This window comes from Suricata suricatta, chromosome 5, assembly GCF_006229205.1.
Source record: "Suricata suricatta isolate VVHF042 chromosome 5, meerkat_22Aug2017_6uvM2_HiC, whole genome shotgun sequence".
In the NCBI taxonomy this organism is placed as follows: Eukaryota; Metazoa; Chordata; class Mammalia; order Carnivora; family Herpestidae; genus Suricata; species Suricata suricatta.
Genome location: NC_043704.1, coordinates 41809795 through 41834481, shown reverse-complemented (window position 1 = coordinate 41834481; position 24687 = coordinate 41809795). Strand labels below are relative to the sequence as shown.

Sequence of the window (24687 nt, the reverse complement as noted above, 5' to 3'; positions counted from 1 at the left end):
ATAGATTGTTTTTTGGTCATCCTTCTCTTAAGGGATGCAGTATTTTGTCAAAATGCTTATTCTCAAAAGAGAATTATATTATGTTCTCTTAGAGATAAGAAGCATTTTAGTGCCATGGCACTAATTTAGTGCCATGAACATGGAAAAATTACTAGTATTGCTCCTATTTAACCTGCAAGTTAATAAATATGAGTCCCTTCAAAGATGGTGATTAAGGCAATGGAAGAATATATTTTAATCATTTCAATAAATTAGCCAAGTATAAGTGGATCTTCAGAACCTCACCGTAAATTACTATTATATATATTACTTAAGACATTATACCATGAATTTGGTTACGTTCACTTTAGAATCTCATTCTAAATATATGAAATGTATTATTTAATTCTTAAAACAAAATTTTGTATTTCATAAATTTACAATACTATTAAATAATCCAACTTCCTGGAGTATGAAAATTCTGTGAATTTAAAAATAATTCATCTTTTTCATTTTCATACATAAATATCCAAAAATTAAAAAGGCCATCTCATAGCCTGTATGGAAGTGAATTAATTCATCTCTCATTTTTCTCTATTGTTAGTCTTTGTTGATTTTAATTTAGCTATATTCATAAAAATAATTTATTTAAATTCAGGAGAAATGTTTTATGCATAATGTAAAATCAACTGAATATTTATATAATATAAAATATAGATCATAAAATTAATTTAAATAATATAAATAATATAAAACTAATCTTTCAAAATAGTCTCTTTTAAAAAATGAATTTTATTTATTTTTTCTCTCTGTATAACTAATTTTTCCTATCTGCATTACATTTTAGGAAGTAAGAGAAAATTTATCACTTGTAAGACAATTTTCAATTTCTTTTCATAGAAGTATTTTCTATCAAGAACTTTAAAAAATTTTTTCTATTTCAATCCAAGTTGGTTCACATATAGTATAATAATGGTTTCAGGAGCAGAATTTAGTGATCAATCACTTATGTATATCACCCTGTGCTCATCCGACAAGTGCCCTCCTTAATGCCCATCACCCATTCAGCCCTTCCTTCCACCCAACACCCTTCTAGCAACCCTCAATTTATTCTCTATATTTAAGATTCTCCTACAGTTTGCATCCCTTTTTGTTTTTATCTTATTTTTTTCCTTCCTTTCCCCTATGTTCATCTGCTCTGTTTCTTAAATTCCACATATGAGTGAAATCATATGATATTTTTCTCTGACCGACATATTTTGCTTAGCATAATACATTCTAGTTCCATCCACATTGTTGCAAATGGCAGGATTTCATTCTTTTTGATTGCCAAGTATATATACATGCACACACACACACACACACACACGCACAGAGTCAGTGGACATTTGGGCTCTTTCTATAATTTGGCTATTGTTGATAGCAGTGCTATAAACATTGGGGTGCATATGCCCCTTGTAATCAGCATTTTTGTATCCTTTGGATAAATACCTAGTAGTGTGATTGCTAGGTCATAGGGTAGCTCTACTTTAAATTTTTTGAGGAACCATCATACTGTTTTCCAGAGTAGTTGCACCAGTTTGCATTCCCACCAGGAGTGCAAAAGGATTCCTTTTTCTCTGCATCCTCACCAACATTTGTCATGTTGCCTGAGTTATTGATTTTGGCCATTCTGACAGATGTGGTATCTCACTGTGGTTTTGATTTGTATTTCTCTGATGATGAGTCATGTTGAGCATCTTTTCATGTGTCTGTTAGCCATGTGAAAGTCTTCTTTAGAAAAGTGTTCGTGTTTTCTGCCCATTTTTTCACTCGATTATTTGTTTTTGGGTGTTGAGTTTGATGAGTTTTTTATAGATTTTGGATAGTAACCCTTTATTCGATATGTCATTTGCAAGTATCTTCTCTCATTCCGTTGGCTGTCTTTTGGTTTTGTTGACTGTTTCTTTTGATGTGCAGAAGCTTTTTATCTTGATGAAATCCTCATAGTTCAATTTTGCTGTCGTTTTCCTTGCCTCCAGAGACATGTCTAGTAAGAAGTTGCTGTATCACAGGTCAAAGAGATTGTTGGCTGTTTCTCCTCTAGGCTTTTGATGGTTTCCTATCTTACATTTAGGATTTTCATCCATTCAGAGTTTAGTTTTGTGGATGGTGTAAGAAAGGGTCGAAGTTCATTCTCCTGCATGTCACTGTCCAGTTTTCCCAAAACCATTTGCTGTCTTTTTTCTATTGGATATTCTTTCCTGCTTTGTTGAATATTAGTTGGCCATACATTTATGGGGCCATTTCTGGGTTCTGTGTTCTGTTCTATTGATTTGTGTGTCTGTTTTTGTGCCAACACCATACTCTCTTGATGACTACAGCTTTGTAATACAGCTTATCAAAAACTTCTTTAAGAAAGATTGCTTCTTAAAAGGGAGGAAGCTTTATTTTTACCATTTTATACATGTGTATTACATTTATATTTTTTATTCTCAAAAGCACTGTCTTCACACTGCTTTTTCATATTTAGTTATAACTAAACCTTTAAAAGTTTTGGATCTCATTTACCACTCTAAAATAATCAAAATACTCATCTAAAAAGAAGCCAATGTTATGCTCACTGCTTAACTGAATGGTTCTTTTTCCTTCAGTTGTCTTTTTGTCTTCTCACTCTTCAGCAGCTTTTGACAACATACTTCATTCTATCCACTTCTGGAAAATTCCTTGAGCTGTGGATTCAGTAATGGTTTAAGTCACATTTGTAATTCTGTTCCTTGTTTCTACTGACAATTTCATATTCTTCTGCTCTGTGATTGGTACTATTCCCCATAGCTCTAAAGAGACCATGTTCTGGGTAGAAGTTTATGCAGTGATTTCATTTTCTCAGATATATTTGAGTGTTTCATTTTTTTTTCTTTTAGGATTTCCACCCAATGCCATTAATTGGCTCTATAATCCCTTCTAAAGGGCCTGAAATCCACATCAGCTACCACTGCATCCTATTACATAGGATGGAAGCATACACTCATTTCAATTATCTTCTTGGTGCTTGTACACCATGTGACTTCTGGACTAAGTGACAGAGGCATTTTAGGAGCTTCAGAAGAATCGCGGCAAGAAGTTCAAATCTCAAGACTGGGAGCAAGGATGACTCAGTGTCAGCGTATATGAGCCAACAGTCTCAGAGTGTTTGGAGATTAAAATCTCTTGATAATCTAGGGGCACCTGGGTGGCTCACTTGGTTAAGTGTCTGGCTTTTGGTTTCAGCTCAGATCCTGATCTCACGGTTTGTGAATTCGAGTCCTGCAATGGTCTCCATGTTGACAGCATGGAGCCTGCGTGGGATTCTCTCTCTTTACCCCTCCCTTCCTTGCAGTCTCTTTCTCTCTCTCTTAAAATAAATAAATTTAAAAAATATAAACAATCTCCTTATAATCCATGGGATATGAGAACTTTAACTAGAAATTAAAATTTTAGAAAAATAAAAATAGGCATATATATGGTAAAACCCAGCATTCCTAGATTGAACTTTGTACTGTCAAGGAAGTTTCTATGAGTTTTTTATCTTTATAGAGAGAAGGCTGTAAATTGATATCCCAGTTTTAATCTCTCCCTTAGTTTGAGATATAAACTTCTAGTTTCTTGCAGGACTCGGTCCCATTGTTCCAAAATGTTCACCTACTTCGCAGACCTGTTCTTCTTTATGCCCCTCCTGTGCTGTCAGTGAGAACACTGTTTTTATTGTCCTCCAGGTTCAAAACCTGGAAGTACTGTCTGATATTTTCTCTGTCACTCTGCACGTCTCGTTGGCCACCATGTCCTATAATACTTTAGGAAAAGGAAAACTTTTTGAATTCACACCTTTCTCTTTATTTCCTTTGCTCTACCCTAGATGAAGTCCTTTCTTAGGCTACTGAAATCGATCACTTTCCAAATCCTTATTACCTCATTATGAATCTCTTTACTTCCAGTTCTTCGTAGGTAACTCTCTGCCAGAGAGTTATTCCATAGGCACATAACCACGTGTCACTTAAGTATCTTCAGTGGCTCCTCTTTTCCTCAAGGACAAATGTCCAGCTTTTTTTGTTTTGTTTTGTTTTGTTTTTAGAAGCAGATAGATGATCTCAAGTGGGCACCATGCTCAGTGCAGAACCTGATAATGGCTTGTTCTCACGGACCATGAGATCATGACCTGAGCTGAAATCAAGTCATCCGACTGAGGCATCCAGGCACCCCGAAAGCCCAGCTTTCTAATGATGACATTAAATCTTCCATTATAGGATGAAATAATGTATCAGGCTCTTTCCTCCCACTGTATTCCAGCAGAATTATATGATGTAATAAAATTTGAAAGGATCCAAAGTTTTTGTGTGTCTTGCTTTTCTGCAGTGTTCCCCCAATGTGGTATAGTCTTATCCTGTTATGTGCCCACAGAAATTTCACCCAGCATTCAAAAGGTACTTCTCTGACAAAATCACCACAGCATGTGCTACAATGCTTTGCACAAAGTAATTGCTAAATAAATATCTGTGGCTTCATATTGATGTATGATCTAAACTTCAAATTCATGTATGTCTTCTCCAATTACACTATCTTTAGGCAAAAAAATCAATTACTAGAAGACAAACATGGCATAAAATTTAATATAACTTCCCTTCTCTCCTATCACCTTTCCAACATCCAAGTAAGTTTTTAGTAGGCACATCGTGTCCATCAGCTCAACTAACTTTCCACTTCCAGCAGTAATATGCACCAAGAAACTCTTAGTGGAAGATTCTCTAGGAAAGATTCTGTTATGAATCATCACCTCTACTGAAGGTTCAAAAGTGACATGATGCATTAGAGAAGGAGTTCTGTAATAATATATAAAACACATTTTGCCAGAGAACTAATAAGACTCAGGCTGACTCTGGAAACCACCATTTATACACAAATGATAGAATAACATTATTTTTTCCAAGGAACGTTCTAAGCATAACTCTACATGGATCTAGATAAGCTATTTAGAAACCTGAATTCTTGGTGAATTCACAAACTCAGGTTGTGACTGTCTTCTAGTGTGTTTGGAGGAGGATGTTTTTGGAGTTGAGTTGACAGAAAGAGAGACATGAAATTTTGATTAGGAGAAAAATTTAAGCTTTTAGTATTATGACCAGCATCTGCAGAGACCTGTATAATGAATAGAAAAAAACCTAGAATAGTCTCTAAAAATTGTGTATCCATTGGAATGGACATTTATTATTTTAGAAAGTATATAGCCGGTACTTAAAAGATGCTGGTATCAATCTGTAATACAAGAGAAGGATGACATCTAATCTCACAGGGTTTAGGTTTATCGGAGTAATAGATTCTTAAAAAGAGAAAACACACAACTGAATTAAAATTGTGATAGCACTCTGTATAGAAAATAATTGTGTGGGCCTTTACAGGATGTTGCCAGAGAATGTCTCAATTAATACAAGATGCAGAAGAGGGAGGAAGGGAAGGAAGTGAGTATCTTGCATAAGGAGAACAGCATGTGCTAGTGTCTTCATACCTGAAATGCCTTGGCTTTCTGAAGGAACTTGAGGCTGGCCACCGAGGCTAGAGGACTGTTTAAGTGGAAGTGGCACAGACTGAAAGCTAGAAATGCCCCTTCACACTTATGGCCCTCCCTCCACAAAGCAGCCATGTAAATCAAATCACACTGCTTCTCTGCTTTCAATGTCTTAATGGATTCCTCATGCATTTCAAAAAAAATTCCAAAGTCCTCACTTGGCCTGGATAGCCTCAAGTGCTCTGGCTTCTGTTTGCTTTCTCAGATTCATGACAGACTCTTCCTTCCCCTACAGCTCTCCATTATGTGGTCCTTCTGCCACTTTCTAGAACCCTCCAAACTCATTTGCAGTTGCTTTCTCCTATGCTAAGAATATTGTTTTAGGAGTTTGTGTGTGTGTGTGTGTGTGTGTGTGTGTGTGTGTGTGTTGGGGGGGGGTCTTTAACAAGCTGGCTCTTTTTCTTTCTTCAGGTCTTAGCTCAAATATCTCCACAGAGGGTTCCTGCCCAATCACCTTGTTATTATCTATCACAACGGTCTGTTTATTTCCTTCCTATAAATCTGTGCTTGTCTGTTGTCTATTGTGCATCTTCTATAATGTAAGCTCTGGCATGGCAGGGACCATGTTTGACTTCATCATTCTCCAGAGTCTACACAAGCCTAGCACATAGTATATTAGCATATAACAAATAATTGTTAAAAAACGAAGAAAGTAACCTTTGAATAAAAGAAATGACATTGAAAAGCAGAATTATTTAAAGCATCAGCAAGAGTCTATATTTTTTTTATCCAATTCAAAATTGGTTATAAAAAGGTGACTGAAATTAAATCATATATATTTTTAAGTTTATTTATTTTGAGAGAGAGAAGGGGAGAGAGAGAGAGAGAGAGAGAGAGAGAGAGAGAGAGAGAGAGAGAGAGAGACAGAATTCCAAGCAGGCTACAAAGTGTCAGCACAGAGCCCATTGCAGGGCTTGAACTCACAAACCATGAAATCATGACCTGAGCCGAAATCAATAGTCAGATGCTTAACTGACTGAACCACCAAGGCACCACAAATTACGGGTATTTTGATAAGAAAATTCTGAAGGCTATGTGCAAAGATGAATGTATGAACGAAAGAATTAAAGCAAGAATAAATGAAAGTATGAAAGCAGAGGGACAAGTTAGAAGACTACTGCCGTGTCTCTGCCAGGGGGGTAACAGTCATAGAAGAGAGGGTTTGCAGCAGAAAGGGTGGGGGACACAGTGATCTTCCAGATCAAAGCATGGAGGGCAAAAAAGAGGTGCCAAGAATTAGTCTAATCTTGACTGGGCAAATGAATAGATGCTGGTATATTAGGAAGGTGGTGGAGAATGGGGCTACCAGGAGAAAATAAAAGCATACATCTTTAGAATATTAAGTTTGAGATGACTGCGGCTCTTATTTGAGAAGTTTGCCCATGAAGGCTCGCACATAAATAAGGAAGGAGTTGGCAGAGATGTGTGGAGGCAGAGGTAATGCTGGTAAACAGCATTTCCTAAATTGACTATGACAACAATCACCTGAAGGTTTTATCAAACATCCAAATTCCATTCCCTCTTCTAGACATTCTAAGTCTGTATGTGGGTGAGATCTGGCTAGCTGAATGTTTAATTAGTTCCTTCCCATGATTCTTCTTGTCAGGGGCATTTGAGAAACGATGCAATAGAACATATTTCTACAATCAGTGGTTCTGCCAACAACAGGACCTGTATATGCAAGGGAGAAAGAGAGGAGAGAGGAAGATAAAGGATTTGCCTCTGACAAGCAGAGGGACACTCCTCTCTTCCTCTCTTGTAATTAGAAAGAGAAAGAGAGAGGAAAAAAAGATAAGATGCATGGGTGCAAGCACCAGTAAGTTTTTGTTTTGCTGCTGGAATTTCTCATTTGGTGGCTTGCATTTTCTCAATGGAGTAGTGGCAAGGGCATCACTGAAAAATTATAGAAGGAATGGAATGAGTTTAATCAGATGTGATAAAGGATGAAATAATCACTGTCAAAGTGGGAAAGCAAATTTTCTAAAGGAAGAAAATATATTGTCTTGACATTGTTGCATGGCAACTTGAGTTTGTTACTAATAAATTTACAATGATGCAGTCCACCCACTTGTGCGTTTTAATGACTATAAGTAAACTGTATAAACATAATTTCTAAGACCTTTATGTTTAAGTGAATCAAGATGTATCATACTTATTAGAAAAATATTTTCACTAAAATTACATGTATTCTGACAAAATACATAGAATTTTTTCAAGTATTAAAGAATATATATTAGGAGAGGGCAACCCGGGTGGCTATGTTGGTTACGTGAAGCCTGCTTGGGGTTCTCTCCTGTTTTCTCTCTGCCCCTCCCCTGCTCACGGCTGCTCTCTCTTTCTCAAAGTACATAAATAAACATTTAAAAAATAATATATGTATTAGGAGAAATAATATTAAATTCCAATAAAAATGGAAAAATGAACTTAAGTATGTTAAGATTTGGATACTAGAATATATCCTGATATACTATGATATGGTGCTAACACTCTTTTTCCATGTAGACGTGAAGTTAAATATCCCTTGATCATACTAGATGTGTTGGTTTTTATAGGTAATACCATTCCATGGAAATGGTTTGAATGTCTTTTTTATGATATGTAAATAACTGGAAAGATGTGGAATTTTTTTTTCTAGGATTGATATTGATTAAAGATCCAAAGATATGGCTTCAGGATACAAAATGAGGACCCTAGGGTTCAGGGAAGGATGGGTTTGTTATGCTTTTTAACTCTCAGGTGGATTTCCAAAACAGTCTGTATTATTTTCTCTGTGAAGATTCGGATAGAGATTCAATCTTACAGAATAAATTATGAGTAGTTTTTCCTACCAAGGATGTAGCATCAAGTTCCATCTTCGTGACCCCTAAATGCTATTTTTAACAAATAATCTATAAATTTTAGATACCGATAGTAAGACTTTGGTTCAAATTCCCCTTATTCTTCTTATCCAAATATAGTGCAAAAGCTGGATCATGTATTTTCAATATAATTGTTCATTTTAATGTAAAAAATGTATATGCTATTATAAAGTAGAATAGCAAATGCTCTATCAATGGTAAAGTCATAATTCTTGGTGATTATCAATAAAGATGACAAGAAAGAAAACAAATTCCTTCCAACAAGGCAGTATTTTATACCTTTCACACGAGTCACAGTAAATCTTCACTATGCAGCATTTATACATATCACTTCATACTGTGGATTTCTGTGCACGCTATGTGTAGCTCTTTTACTAAAACCATGTAACTGTCCTATAAGAGTACATATGATCAGAATGTAAAACAACAGTTCTTCTCTTATGCGTACAATGAGAGAATATAAATCATTAAACGTGACAGTTAGCTTTGCCTTTAGTTTCTCTGAGAAGTACTAAATATATTAACACTTCTATTTTCTTCTCCTGGCCCCTGAAAAAATTCATCTCTTCTTCCCTGTTTCTTTAACTGAACTTTGTAGATACACGTTCACTTCCATTCCTCAGCACCATTAGGAGAACTGAGTGATTCTTAACTAGGAGGGATATGCACAAAGCCTCACTGATGGCATGCATTCCGGGATGCATTAGAGCCATGAGGTACTGACATTGGTGCAGTCTGGGGCACCGACACTTTTATTCTCGGTTTTCTTCTCTACAGGGTCTAACAAAGTAACTGGCATATGGTAGGGGTTAAACAAACTGTGTTTAATTACATGGAGGAGGGAATTGCATTCTGCTAGCTGGTGCAGTGTTTCAGAAGCATTTTTATTTTGTGAAGCTTTATTTTAAATGAGGAATGAATCAGGACTTCATTAGAATTTACCACCACTCAAGATTTCATTTTTTTCTTTTAAAAGAATTTTGTTTAAATAGTACAGAGTAGAAAAAAGCTATGGGTCTGGGGTTCCTCTTTTCCAATTCTTACACACAAGGCTGAATGTCAACTAATTCCTAGTCAAAGGGGGAATTAAAAATATCTCTGAATTTCATCATTATGATTAAATAACAAAAGAATCTTGGAAGATTTTTTTTAAAGAAGAATAAAAACCCCTTTTCTCCGTTCTTCAGGAATACAAGTTTCAAAGAATGCAGTTAAGGAGGTGGGAGAAAACAATGAACATCCTGGAGATCGAAAACACATTAATTTCAGAGTGAGTGCGGAATGGAAAATCTAAGTGTCACCTTGCTGCTGCACTGGTGATGATCTTCAGGCTGCCCGGGTTCCGGATAAGCTTGTCCAGAATGCTGACAATCTGCTCAAACTTGGGTCTGTTGTTTCTGTCTTTCTGCCAGCAGTCCAGCATCAGCTGGTACAACGCAGCTGGGCAGTCCATGGGGGGCGGCAGCCGGTAGCCTTCGTCCACAGCTTTGATCACCTGTGTGAGAAGCAGTGTCCAGGGACTTAAGAGCTGAGACTCCTTTTATTTTCGATGCGCAGGACACACCAATATGGATATTTTAAAGTCAAGTGAGCTAGTTCTCATTTTTAGCTGCTGGGAAGGATACCAGCTTATCAAATAAGTAAGGGATTATTCATGCCCAGAAATGTTATACACAGGAAGATTGAGAGAGAGAGAAAGAGAGAGAGAGAGAGAGAGAGAGAGAGAGAGAGAGAGAAAGTGTTTGTTTTAGGAAAGAAACATTTGTAAAGATACTTTTCAGAATAAAATCAAAAGAAGCATTCTAGGATCTAGGAAACTCAGAGTTACACAGAAGATATTATTTGGTCATGCAGATGTATGAGCAACGTTGTTCATATATGAATGAGGTGAGGAAAAGTCTACAGGTTTCAGCTATACTTCGTTCAAATGGTACCTATCAAGCCATAGTAAATTCTTTAGGTAAAATCCTATGTGCTGAACAAAGAAGTAACTCCTAGTTAATTTGTACCTTTAAATCAAATAAGCCTGTGATTTTCAAACTTAATGTGTATCAGAATAATCTGGAGGATTTATTAATACAAAAGTTGTTCTCCTCTGATTCAGAAGTTTAGAGGGAGGCTTGAGAATTTACATTACTACAAATCCCAAGGCCATGCGATAAGGGCTTGTCCAGAGACCTCCTGTGAGATCCTCTGATATAGAGAAAATTTGGAAAATAGAGATGTGGAAGAGACTGATTTTCCCAATACTGCCATAAAAAAATAACTTGATTAGAGAATACAGAAAGGTTTTTATATCTAGATACAGTAAAAGTGGTTTTATATGTAGTGAGTAGGAAATGACTAAAAGCATCTCAGCTTTCCATCTTATGAATCTTTGAGATCCAGCTCACAGTCTCTGTCTGGCTAAGCATAAAGAAAAATCTCTGAGTGCTGATCCCATGTCAATAACATCGTTTTACTAAACATTTGCAAAGCATCACTTTTAAAAACACAAACCCTTTGGAAAAATCACATCACAGTTACAATAGAAAGTTAAAGATCATTTTTCCATCCAGACAACTTCATTTTGTATAACTAAATTCCTGTGCAAGTTTAATACATTAAGAGAAACAACATTCTGGAGGTTGGATGTTTTGTCTCTCTTTGGGAAATACTGTTTAAGGAAACAAAACATTGGCATAGATCATTAAATCTACAAAGAGTGGCAGTAATGTGGCTTATTAATATTACATAGAAACACTTATGTAGCAAAAATACTTCAAACAGCCCCTTATACCTATTGGTTATCTTTTCGGTCACTTATTTCCCTATATTCTTGTGACAAATGTTTTCATTTTCTCTCATTTCTAAACCCCTGCTTACGGGAAACATGTAAAGCTGTAAAAGCAACTCAATTAATATCCTTGTAAGACTTGGAAACTATTTCATTTCGTCTAAGTATTCTGTTTCAATGTCACAAACTGGGAGCCACCTGGTTTCATTATGCTCCACTTCCTTGCACAGCTTGATCTCTTAATCTGAACCCATAATTCATTGACTACAAATACTTACATCCTGATTGGACATCTCCCAGTATGGTCTCTCTCCATAGGACATCACCTCCCAGAGAACAATCCCATAACTCCACACATCGCTGGCTGACGTGAACTTGCGGTAAGCTATAGCTTCTGGTGATGTCCATCGGATCGGAATCTTGCCTCCCTTTTAATATAAAATCATGTACATGCACAATCAATGCATAAACTAGCTAACATAAAATATGAAACCTGACTGAATTTGTCCGAGTGCTTCTCTTCTGAAGTAATATGGGTTTCTGCTGAAATATCTTGATATTCTATTTAAAAATTATTTTAATGTTTATTTTTGAGAGAGAGAGAGAAACAGAGAGAGAGGAAGACACAGAATCTAAAACAGGCTCCAGGCTCTGAGCTATCAGCACAGAACCCAACAGGAGGCTGGAAATCAGGAACGGCGAGATCATAACCTAGTCGGAAGTCGATGCTCAACCTACTGAGCCATCTGGACACCCCTTGATATTCTATTTTAATATGAAGCAGAAACGAGTGGCATATCATGTATTGAAGTGTTTGCTTCCAATCAATGCGAGAAAAGGCAAACATTTAAAAATTGCTCAAGCACTGCTGGTTTACCTACGGCACATTAATTATGCAGCTGCAACAACATGACCCAGAGTAGGTGTGCTAGATTCAATATTAGAATTGAATGAGTTACCTGAGTCAACCTTTATTGATTTAACATAGATTAAGGCTTGACCAAGCAATCTTAGTTCAGAATGCAAGTTAATATTTGCAAAGAACTTACACCATTCCTGGACATAAAAGTTCTCATTGATATTTGTTAACTAAATGAATTCAAAATAAAATTATACTTCTATAAATGTCTCTTCAGTACTCAGTGCTTCACAGTATCATTAATCACTGAAGTACCTTCCATGTCCTAGGTAGGCACCATATGAACCAGTAAGGTATAATGACTACATTCCCAGAACTTATAGTCTGGAGGAGAATATTGCTTCTCTGAGTTATGAGAGATATGAAGGTATGACTCCCATGGAATTTTCTCTCAGTTTAATGAATACATTTAATAAAATGTGTCGAGTAGCAACCATATGGGAAGTATTATACTAGTCACTCTGGGTGAGACAAATATAGATAATATACTAGCCCTTCTGTTTGGAAACTATCAGGCAAATGGGAATGATAATTAGTTGTTTTGGATAATGAAAGGCAGTAAGAAATAAGTATCTAGTACTTTGCTTTCAACCTTTACTATGTATATGAATCATCTGGAGCTTTCTCCCCTGGAAATTCTGATTCAGCAGTCGCGGAGTGCAGCCCTGGTCTGCGTCTCTGGTGATGCTGATCACACCAGTCATGGGCCTCGCAGTCAGTAGGAACACAGTAGCAGAGACAGCTGTGATGCAAAGCAAGGGCCTGAGATGCTCACTAGAGGGACCGAGGGGTCACATGTGAATTGAACCTTGAAGGATGACAAGTTTTTGATACAAGGAAAAAAAAGATAGATGTTCCAAAGAATTCACATCATCCAAATCATAATGCCTATTCATCAAAATGGGTTCCATTGACATTGCCCTGCAGAGCGCTTGACAGGTTTTGAAGTGATGCTCAAGGAGGGGCAATTTGAAATTCAACATTAGAGTGTCAAATTCTTTTTATTCAACACCAATAAAATGAATTCAACTCGTAGCTTTGTCCAATTTGTTGCCACAAATAAAATTATTGTACCCAAACTATAATTTTAAATCCTTTGCCTACGAAAAGCTAAATAGATTATAAAGCTTGAGGTAATGAGCATGAGCGCCGTGAGCCTGTGCTCACTGCAGAGAGCAGTGGTCTTGCTTAAAAGTATCTTGGCAAATGTGCAGGCATTCAGCAAGTGCTTACTGGCTTGAACTGAATTACCTTTCTCCTAAATACATGCTATTCTTTTATTCTTGGGAAGCTTTTTCCCCTGCACCTGCTTTCTGCACCTAGTAAACTTAGTTGAACATCCTGGCCAAATGTAAACTCATTGGTGGAACTTTTGGGAATGTTCCAGGCCAAGTTGGTCACTCCATGTTCTGTGATCCTTCTACCTTTTAATTATCCTGAGCAGACAGGGATGTTCAGAGGAGTGATAGGCTTGCTTCCTTCATGTCTGCATTCCCGAAGTTTAAAACGGGAGTCTGACTTTCAAGCACTCCTGTTTACAACACCTTGTTTCCGGGAGGTGTGTATAGATTTGTTGAGAGAGAGGACTATGTTATGGGCTTCGAGTGGTAGATTTTACTGAAGATACTTAATGATTTGAGCACTTTTTAAATACAGCTCATTTTTAGAAAATAATACATTGAGCCTAGTGTTTCAGAATATATATACTAAGAATGAACCTATTAATAGCATAATAATAGCTTTATAATGATACTATTTATGTTCACTTTCCACACATGCTATTTAACAATGTTGTTATTTCCATAATAATAGTAAATATAAGAATTACGGAACAATAAGTTTATATAGTATCTATAAAATTATGAAAATATCTCACAGGGTGTTATGTGGATTAAAAGTTTTAGAGTTTGCAGAATGCTTTAAAGATTTTCATTTGGCTCCATAGGAAATATGCATCCCAAACCAACTGTTTCAATATTAGTAAGGCAGGCACTTTGCCAACCTAAAGATATCACTGATAATTTAATAACCATTATTGTTTCTGAATATGAATATTATACTATTGCTTTGTAGGATGAGGTAAGTACGATTCCTAAAGAGAAAAATTAATTAATATGTGGTTGAGAGTTGTATGCTGACTGAAAATATATGGCGTATTTACCTGAGAGGTATGTCCTTTTAGGAGTTAATCCAAAGACATCTCAACAAAACAAAATCAAAACAATCAAAAATAAAATAGCCATGTCTAAAATTTAGAGCACTGAGAGAAAAGAATTAAAATTTCAAGTGTTAGACCAAGAGCAAATGAGAACAACATTTTAACAGGAATAAAGGTCATGCATTCATTGCATTCTGTTTGTGATATCTCAAAGTTCAACATCCTAGGCCTAGCGGCAGATGCCTAGTATGTTACATATTGCATTTTTTTTTTTTTTTTACAAATGGCAATGAAGAACACATGCAACTTGCAGTTCAGTATGGATAGGAGAGATTATAAAGTACCTGGGAGGGACATTTGATCTTCCCTCTCATTTTTTACACATTCTTTACACATGTTAGGTAATTTTACAACAAGCTCTCTCTACAGTAGCACTCCTGATATTTTAGACCCAATTAAGAATTTGTTGTCGGGACTGTCCTGTGCATTGTAAGATGCTTAGTAGCATCCCTGGCCTTTACTCACTAGATAACATTAGCATCCCTCTGATTGTGATAGGCAAAAATGCCTCCAGACAATGCCAAATATTCCCTAAGAGGAAAATTATCCCTACTTTAAAACTACTGCTTTAGATGGTATGTGAAAAGCTTTAATTAGCAAGGAAAAATAATTCAGGTGAAGTCTAGGACTTATCTGGGATTTTATGTAGACTAAGTGGAAGTATCTTTTTTTTTTGTTTGTTTTTAACATTCCTACACTTCTGTTCTTGTTAAGTAAGGGCCAAATTCAACAGAGCTAATCTTCTTATACTTGGGTGTTGGTAAATATAATAGTACCTTTGAGATGTTTCCCTTTGTTTTTAGTATTTTAATGTTTTTAATATTTTTGTTATTTTATCTTCTTTCTTTTTACCTTTCTTTCTTTTTTAAAAAATTGGTTCACTTCCTATTGTTAAAGAAACTTTTCTTTTAAATGGAGGTGTCTATGACTAAAGAGTCTTTACTCCAGAAGCAAACACTATCCATGGCTACAAAAGCATAAATGTCATTGGCACAGGGAGACGCTGGATACCTGTCCTTGAGGGCCCAATTTTGTTCTGAAATATGGATGAAAGAAGAACCCATATGTTTTATTAGTCTAACTTCCCAGTAAGGATGTCGGCCTTCAAGTTAAACATCTGTAGATCCGAGACTATCAAAATAAGATAAAATGAAATCTATGAGTTGACTAAATTTTTCACAAGTCATCCATTGTAGAGTTTATTCGTACTTTTTCTCTTGATCAATCACAAAAGTTCCTCTCCACACCTCCCATTTCAACAAATTCAAACTCAAATTGTTTGACTTTTTTTTTCATTTTCAGGTCCAGAAATTGCTTTCTCCATTATATATGTCGGGGGGGTGTGCATTTTGAAATTTTTAGATTCATTTTAAATAACGGCCAAACACATCCTGCAATGAGCAATCCAAATATGGATTCAATGAGACAAAAAGGTCCTCATTTGCCATACTTCTTTCCTGCCACAATAAAACTATTCCAGTGCAACTGTCCTTAATGAACTGAAACTCTGAAATCGGTTGACAATTTCAAGTTTGGTTGGTAAAATGAATGTTAGGCATTCAGAGTACTATAAAGCGCAGCTAGCTATAAAGATAATTTATGACGATGTGTTCTTTTACAATATATAAAAACATTGTAAAATGAACACATTTACTTAAGGTGGTCTCTATACCCACATGTAAGCTTTTTTGATATTTGTGTACTTGAGAAAAGCCTCCAATTGCACTGAACAAGCTCAGAGTCACAGCATACGGAGTGTGTCGAAATCCTCAATTGCAGAGGGAACTCCATAACAGAATTAGAAGTTAATGCCTGCTTCCCATATTTAAATGGCCAAACCTAGGGCCAGTCCCTCCCAATGTGATGTCTCCTCTATGTATAACTCAGTAATTGGTGGTGTGGGGGAATTTATAGTCACTTGTTCCATTTACATTTTTAAGTTTAGCAGAAATCGGGATTCTTGGTTTCCAGTTTAATTTTAGCCTACTATTTACTAGCCAAGTTTCTTAACTTCTCGGTGCAGCTATCTTGTCATTCATATACTGAGGATTGTGGGGGAGATTTCTAACAGCTGTGCTGACCTATGAACAACTTTCTTAGGTCAACACTTCAACTTCCAAATTTCTGTCTTAAACTGACATGTGGATCAAGGATGCTGACATTTTCAATGTTAATTATTTTGGACTCTTAAAGATGATTCTAAGTTTTGGCTACTACATATCTTTTGGGTATCATATCTGGATTTACTTCAACAGAATTCTTACAGAAAATTTAAAAAAATAATAAAATGGTGCAAGTAAAGATACTTGGGATTTTCTGGGAAGAGGAATTACATAATTGCTACATTCAAATCCAGGATTCGCTGAAGTAGTCCAAAGCCTTGTTCACTTTGTCCAGAAATAGCAGTTAGAGTAAACCTATTCTCAAAAGATTCTGCAATTCGGTTCTCTAAGCTTAATGAATTTAGACAGTTCAAATGAGACATTTGGCTAAAAGCCTGAATTTTTCAGGCGCTCAACGAAAGTCAGCTCTTTCGCGATGGGTTAGGGGGCTTCACGTCTTGATTTCTAAGAAAAGGAGTATAATTGCCGAACTCTCTGGACATTAAGGCATAATATCTCATACCTGCCCCAATTTTTCTCTAATTATATACACAAATCTCTCCCTGCTGATTTAGTAAATGCTTTGCTGATCCACAGTTCACATGCCTGCCGGTGAGTTCTGTCAGGTCATACTCAGAGTGACAAAGGACTTCGGAGAGTTTATCTTAGTAAACTCTAAGTAATTGAGTGTTTAACCTGGAGGCAAATATTGGCTTCTCAGGTTAAAAGTGGAACCATAGAGATAAATCATTTGACTCAAGGATTCAGCTTCTATGTATTGTCGGGGCCTACACTTCACTCACTGTAGACAACAGTAGACAACACGGTGAAGGGCAAGCCAGGAAGGCTCCCAGGGGAAGCATCTGTTCTAATCCCCAGTAGTTCAGATCTAAAAGCCATTGAGAGAATTATTCCAGCAGATGTTGATTGCCACAAGAGATCAGAGACAGATGATCTCTTAGGTAGCAAAAGCCTATCGTTTGAACTTTTGAAATGTTTGGACATTACGTGAAATGCTTAAGAATTTCTTAAAAAGTAGGAAAATCTTCACCTTGATTCTAAGCTACTCTATGGCTAACCGGGCAAGGCAATACACATAAACACTTTTTTTGTTACTTTCTGTTACTTTCAAATTAGGCCATTTGATGTATAATGTCTACCTTCAACAAAAACAATGCCAAAATTTATGGATGAGGTTAAAGACATTTCAGGGTTCAGTGTGGTTTTAAATGCTAAGCTTTGTGCTTTATATATACTCAATCCTAATTCTTTTTAAAGATTAAAAACATTCATTTGAAAGTGTGTGTTTTAAGCACTCTGAACACAATTTGTCAAAGAAGCAATGTTATAAGTAAATAAATCAGAAAGATCTATTCAGTGTAGCAAGAAAATCATATAGTTAGAATCCAAATAATAGAAATATTAGATTCATTCTAGTAATTATAAAAGTGCAAAACTTGAGTAAGTTTGATTTAATATTGATGACTGAAAAATAAGGAAAGATGAAATGATAGGTGGAGAATCTCATAATCTCCAAAAAGACAATTCTGACTAGATTCATGGCAATGGTTCCCTTAAGGGTCTATGTTTAGTAAATAACTGCTTGAAATGTGGGAAATTCCAGAGCAGTGATCAAAAAGAAAAAAAAATCATAGGAGTGTATTCCAACCCTGATATGTAGAATTATCGTTGCAAAGGGGTGATAGGGCAGAAATGAGTCAAATTATTAGTCATTCCAGACATCAAGAAGTAAGACTAACTTAGGGCATCAGGACTTCTGTATTCCGCCCCCTCCCCTGCCCCCCGCTCCTAAAAAATAAGAAAAGTAAAAAGAAAAAAAAAAAGACTGCTGTATTTTCCAATGCCAAAGGAACCTGGGGCTGGTCAAAGGCTTCAGGAAACCTGGGTAAAGCTTTAGGTAATGTGTCCTCACATATTTTAAAATGTGGGATATTCACAGCGAACCAAAAATAATTTGAGAAAGTTTTACTAAGTTTCCAGGGCTCACCAAATTACAGACTAGACCAGTCACTATTAGCCTGATGTTTAGTCTGAGTTAAATCATTAATCTGACTACTTAATTTGTCTTCCTGCAAAGTGAGCCTCTTGGACTTAGAACAATGATTAAATTAAATTATTAAATTGAAAAGATAGTTAAAGCAAAGTAAATCTGGTTAATTCACTTTGATATGTATATTATTTGTTTCTTCACTCTCTCCAATTCAGTGCTGTAATGCCATTTTATCAAGAAAACTCTCGTTCTTCCGAACTAAAATAACACACTTGGCCACTGCCCACCTTCTTCATCTTCTTTGCCTTGCTGTGCATTTCCTTGTTTGTTTATTACCTGAATTTCCACACTAGAATGTAAACCCATGCGGTCAGGGCTTTGTTTTATTTACTACTGGGTCCTTTTGTCCTAGAACAGTATTTAGTATATTGCAGGCACTCAAATCTGGAATTAATGAATGAATGGTGCATTTTAGAGAAAATTGTTACTGCTAGAGATGGTGTGTAATATATTACATACAACTTTCTCACTACTATGTTACACTCCAAAGCTATAGCTATGTTTTTCTCCAGATAAATCTGGATGAATTATTTTCATGTGTTAAAATTATTTGTGGTATATAACTCTCTGAATTGAGTGACCAGAAAGTACTGGCTCTCTCATTAAATTTTGATACAAAATTGATGATTGAGATTACTAAATTTTCTAGCATTTTCTGATTTTTAAATATGTGTCTTTTTTTTGGTAAAACTACATAAGGCATGTTTATACTGATTCTCAGAGAATTGGAAATAAATTCATGGCTAACATTATTTATTTTGGGTCAAAGCTTAAATACATTACTACAGGTATGTATTATTGATTTCATTCATGTGTAAATCACATGGCATATGTTACTTATCAAAATAATATAATTTTCTTTCTATATCATATTGGATTTTTGTATGCATAGTTTTTAGGCCTTGACTAGAGAATTAAAGGTTCATGTTTTCTATTATTTATGTCCTTAGAATGGAGTTATCCTGAACAGGAGTATTTAACAACTTAGCTTTTAACCAGTTGCATTTAGTTATTTAAAATAAAAATCTTGCAAATGAAATTAGGTAAAATAAAGCTATAGTAGAATATTTCGGATATCAAGTAAGCAAAATTACAGAGAAAAAAATAAAATAAATGATTATGTAAAATAAGATTTCTTCCTTCTATTGCTTGACATACAATGCTATGATAAGTTTTTATTTGGTTTTATCTTCTAAAAATTAAATAGATGTTAATGGGCTATAGGGCAATGTAACAAAAGGCAGAAGCTTCTTATCGAATATAAAAATCTAACTGCTGATGACTCAGGATACATCTTCAGGACAGAAATAAAAAGGAAAAAAAAAAATAAAGGATACAACCAAAATCAAATCATCTGGCTCTCTCAAATTTCTCAAATCAGTTTATGTGGTAATTATATCCCTAAAATGAATTTGGGGGCTCAAGAATTGGATTGACTTTATGTAATACAGCATATAAATTAGATAAAAGCCTATAATTTCTCTAACTTGATCCTGTTAAACAGTAAATTGATCACCATTATGGTAGAATCTTAGACTCCATCTATTTGAACATATGTATATAGGCATGTTCATATACACAGATGCGTGCATGCACATAAAGAATGCTAACCATTTAAAATAAAATTTTAAAAGGAAAAGACTAGAAAATTTTTGGTAGTAAACAGTTCTCACCAATAAGTCCATGGTTCTGTTAAAATGAAGTAAAGTTAAGTAAGTAATCCAGTGCAACAAAAATATAGAAACCGTGCCATAATTGTCCTTTAAATCAAAGAGAGAGAATTCATTTTTGTGTGTGTTTTTCTCCACAGTGAAAAGTCTCTAATGGTGTAAATCTGCACAGCTAAATGCTCCAACCCAAATAAAATCCAAGACCTTTCAAGATGATTTGCAACCTTTGGTACGCAGCTGCTTTTATGCTTTGAAGGCCTTTCTTCGAAACATGCTATATCATATAATACAATGTGCCAAGGCTTTATGTCATTTAATAAATACTAAGACATTGAGTTTTTAGAGTGTTTTTTTCCAGATACAGTATCTGTAACAGTGGTTCTCACAGTGTTGTCCAAGCATTTCTGGGTGTCTCCCAACAGCACTTCAAAGGGTCCACAAGACTGAACTATTTTCATAATAACACTAAGTTACTACACCTTTCTCACTCTCAAATCCCATGTGTACAGTGGAATTTTACAAAGTTTACAGGATGCATAATGATGTATGATAGCAAGTGTTAATGTTTGGAGTTTCTGCATAACTCAGTAGGGAGAAATGAAAAAAATTCTAATTTCCTACTCAATACCCTTATAAAAAAGAGAAGACATTAAAAAAGTGTGGTTTATGATCGTATACTACCCTCTCCTCTCAAGGAATGTTGTTGGGACATAAGGAAGGAAAACCTGTGATAGACTTAAGACAGTATCAGAAGCCGCATGGGAAAATGTCTGATAATTTGTTTCAAGTGTTAAGGCTAGGCATTTTCTCAAATCCTTAGGTGGCTCCCTCCAGTTAAAAAAATAAATGCATAATTAGTGGACATAAATTCTGTTCCACTCCTCTACTTTGCCTGTGGACCATAAGGATGTTTTTAAAATGAGAGCAGCAGACACCCTATATTCATTTAGTGGCATTGAATCAAATGTCAGTGCAATTACCCTCTACCTAAAGGCAGTAACTTTTAGAGGAGCAATCTGGGAAAAGGCTTAGTGCATTGAGGCACTGAATACTAATTTTTGAATCCAAGTGACACTAGGTGAAACGTGTTAAGTGTGACTAAAGTAATGTGACTGGCTTTTTAAAGCAGATTCATCAAAATGTGTTTATCCGAAAACAACGCCTTGGCACACTGTTTTCAATGATGAGCTTGTTTTTCGGAAGGAACCACAATCATGGGATGCTTAATCAAATAAAAAATTGGATGTCTAAGCTGAAAAATACTGTTTTTGGTAATAAAAAAAACAACAACAGACTTCATTATATGTACTGATTTTCTTATTTATTAGCTCTAAGTTTATTGAGACCAGAGATTTTTATCTCAGGAAAGTATGCTTCTCCCACAACTATATGCTTAAATAATTTGGAATAATGATGTCATTCACAATCTAATTTTAAAGGTAATCTCAAAGGAGGAATTCCCAAAGCATTTTGTGCAATAGCAGTGTTCCTACAGGAAGTACAAATTCCCAAAAATTAGTATGGCAACACTCATTTAATTGTTTCAGTGTTTGTTAAAAAAAATAGTAGTCTTATTACTTTACACCATATCTCATATTTGGGGGTAAATTATAAAATCATTATACCAAACAAGGGTTATTATAAGAGATTAAATTAAAGGTTCCTAAAGTATTCTAGAAACATAGATGCAAATTATAGCTTTCTCAGAAGGAAGTCAGGACCATCACAGATATTTTGATGAGTTCTAAGAAAATATAAGGATAAATATTAAATAAGTTAAATGAATATACATTCTAGAACAGCTATTTATTGGTAGTTAATGAGCCCATTTGGTTGGTGCAGTTTTTAATAATCTTCTGAGAATAAAAAATGCAAAGAGCCTGTTGCCCTTTTATTTCACAAATGATAATGAAGAATTTTGACACAGCAACATCTTTTTTTCTATTAGTGTCAAGAAATGGTCTTCAGTACCCCATAGTCCTGACAGAGTAACAATCAGTATAAATAAAGCTCTGAAAGTAAATCCAATATATTCTCCAGACAGTAGATGATCCAGATTTGGATGAATCTTGCAATATCTTACAAGAACAATCATTCCTTAGAGTGTCCTAGAAATCGTGACTAATATTGAAAACAAGAATGCTCTAGTTTAAAAATAGGTTATGGCACAGAGATTAAAACCTTACTGAATTACCGGAAATCTAATATTTCAAATAAAGGCTTTTTAATCAAATACTTTTTATTAAAAAAGAAAATATTTCTATACAAGGTGCTTGTTGTAGCCACAAGGCCAATGCCAGCAAGAGGGATACTTTCCATGAGTGTGTTAAAAGCTCATATAGTAGCAGAAGGTTACAAAGGATATCTTTAGAGTGCAGAGTAGCCGCAAGTAGAATAAAAAAAAAATTCCTCAAAACTATAAATATATTATCATCTGTTGCATATGTTGTCTCCTGAGATATTAGAATCATAAATTATAGTCATAAAAATGATGCCTGGCTGCAGAATGTTGGCTAATTTTTCTTGAGATCAGAGAAGGAACAAAAGGAATGCTAAAAATCACTATCTGCACATTGACCCATGTTTTGTAATTTTTTCTTTTTCAGAACTTCGTTTTCAGAGTTAGGGTCACTGTTGTAAATTTAATTCAACTAGCTGCTAGATATACAATTTTATTTTATTTCTCTTGCTTTTAACCTAGTGAGCTATATGCCTAAGAACGGCAACATTTTCGTGCAGGACACATTTTAACAAATATGAGATCCAAACAGAGTGAATCCACTAGTCTAGTTGAAAATGCAAAATGAAAACAAAAGTGTAATGTAGAAAGGCATAGGGAGAGTTTCAACTCATATCAACTCATTGAGGAGTATCTGGGACACTGTGCTTTTGAATTTCTGGTTCTGTCATTGTGGCTTTATCGCTTTGTAGATGAAACTCAACTCTGGCAAATCGCGCTCTTTCTCAGGACGTGAGATAGATGCCATGTGACACACTTGGTGGTTGATAATGGAATTGTTGAAATTGATGATCACAGGAAAAAAATGAGTTTCTTTCTTTTTCTTTAAATTAGTAATCATTATAAACAGGAAGAAAATAATAGAAGTTGACTTTTTAAAAACTGCCCATTTTCTTGGCTGGTGAAAGCACAGGGAAATAGCTTCTTTTATATGTTGCTAGGAGAGAAATTCCAAAACAAACTATTTGGAAAATAATTGGGCAATTCATATATGAAAATCCACACATATTTGTACATATTTTGCCTTGGCAATTGTAATTCTGGAACTTTATCCTGAGGAAATAATTATGACCAGACCAGGATTACATCAAAGTATTGTTAAGAGTATCAAATATATATATACATATATTCAAATATTTATATATACATATAAATAATATGATCCCATTTTTGTAATTATATACATAATTGGTAATTGTTTACATATGAAAATGTATAGAAAATATTTTGAAAGGAAAAAACTAAAATGTTAAAATTGGTTACCTTTGGTAATATCATGAGTAATCATTATATTTTTATTTTCTAAAATTGTCTATCCTGAAAAAATTATATAAATGGAATGTCTTTTCAAAGAAATCTGCCAATAAATATATGAAGAAATAACCAGATGCATTTGAATCAAGTTAAATACAAATTAAAATAATTAGATATAACTTTTAAAAACTTTAAAAAATTTATCTACCAAAATGATAATATTTAGTTTTATCAGGATATAATTATGTGTGCTTTTAAAATAGGCACAAACATTTAATACAGGATCCACTTTTAGGAATATATCATACTCCTACAATTATCAGACTCCTACAATTATGAATACAGATGGGTCCTTTACGCATTTGTATAAAATATTGAAAAGCTAGTCTTTGATGAAGTACAATTCCTATTCATGATAAAAACTCTCTGCAAAGTAGGTCTAGAAAGAACATACCTGAATATAATAAAGACTATACATGAAAAACCCACAGCGAACATCATGTTGGAAACTGAAAGCTATTCTCTTAAGGTCAGGAACAAGACAAGGATATCCACTCTTTACCACTTTTATTCAACATAGTACTGGTAGTTCTAGTCAGAGAAATTGGACACAATAAAGAAATAAAAGAAATCTAAATAAAGAAGAAGTAAAACTCTCACTATTTGCAGATGACATGACACTGTATATAGAAAACCCTGTTTACTTCACAAATAACTACTAGAACTGGTATATAAATTCAGTAAAGTCACAGGATCCAAAATCAGTAACAGAAATTTATTGCATTCCTATGGACCAGTGATGAAAAAAGAAGAAGAAATTAAGAAAACAATCCTCTTCTTGGTGTCTTCTTCGATCTCTTTCATAAGTTTTCTAGAGTTTTCATCATATAGGTCTTTTACATCCTTGGTTAGGTTTATTCCTAGGTATTTGATGGTTTTTCGTGCAATCGTGAATGGGACCAGTTGGATAGGAAGAATAAACATTGTGAAAATGTCATTACTACCCAAAGCAATCTACACATT

General features: G+C 34.9%; 1 protein-coding gene across 2 annotated transcripts in view; it reads right to left on the bottom strand.

Moving 5' to 3' along the window:
* EPHA3 (EPH receptor A3) overlaps nucleotides 1–24687 on the bottom strand; it is a 347174-nt gene that overhangs the window by 12918 nt on the left and 309569 nt on the right. For both annotated transcript variants that reach the window (XM_029939160.1, XM_029939161.1), the window contains exons 14-15: nucleotides 11470–11619; nucleotides 9717–9910 (exon numbers count right to left, since the gene is read on the bottom strand). In XM_029939160.1, coding sequence (XP_029795020.1) covers nucleotides 9717–9910; nucleotides 11470–11619 — 344 coding nt within the window. The remainder of the gene's footprint in view (nucleotides 1–9716; nucleotides 9911–11469; nucleotides 11620–24687) is intronic.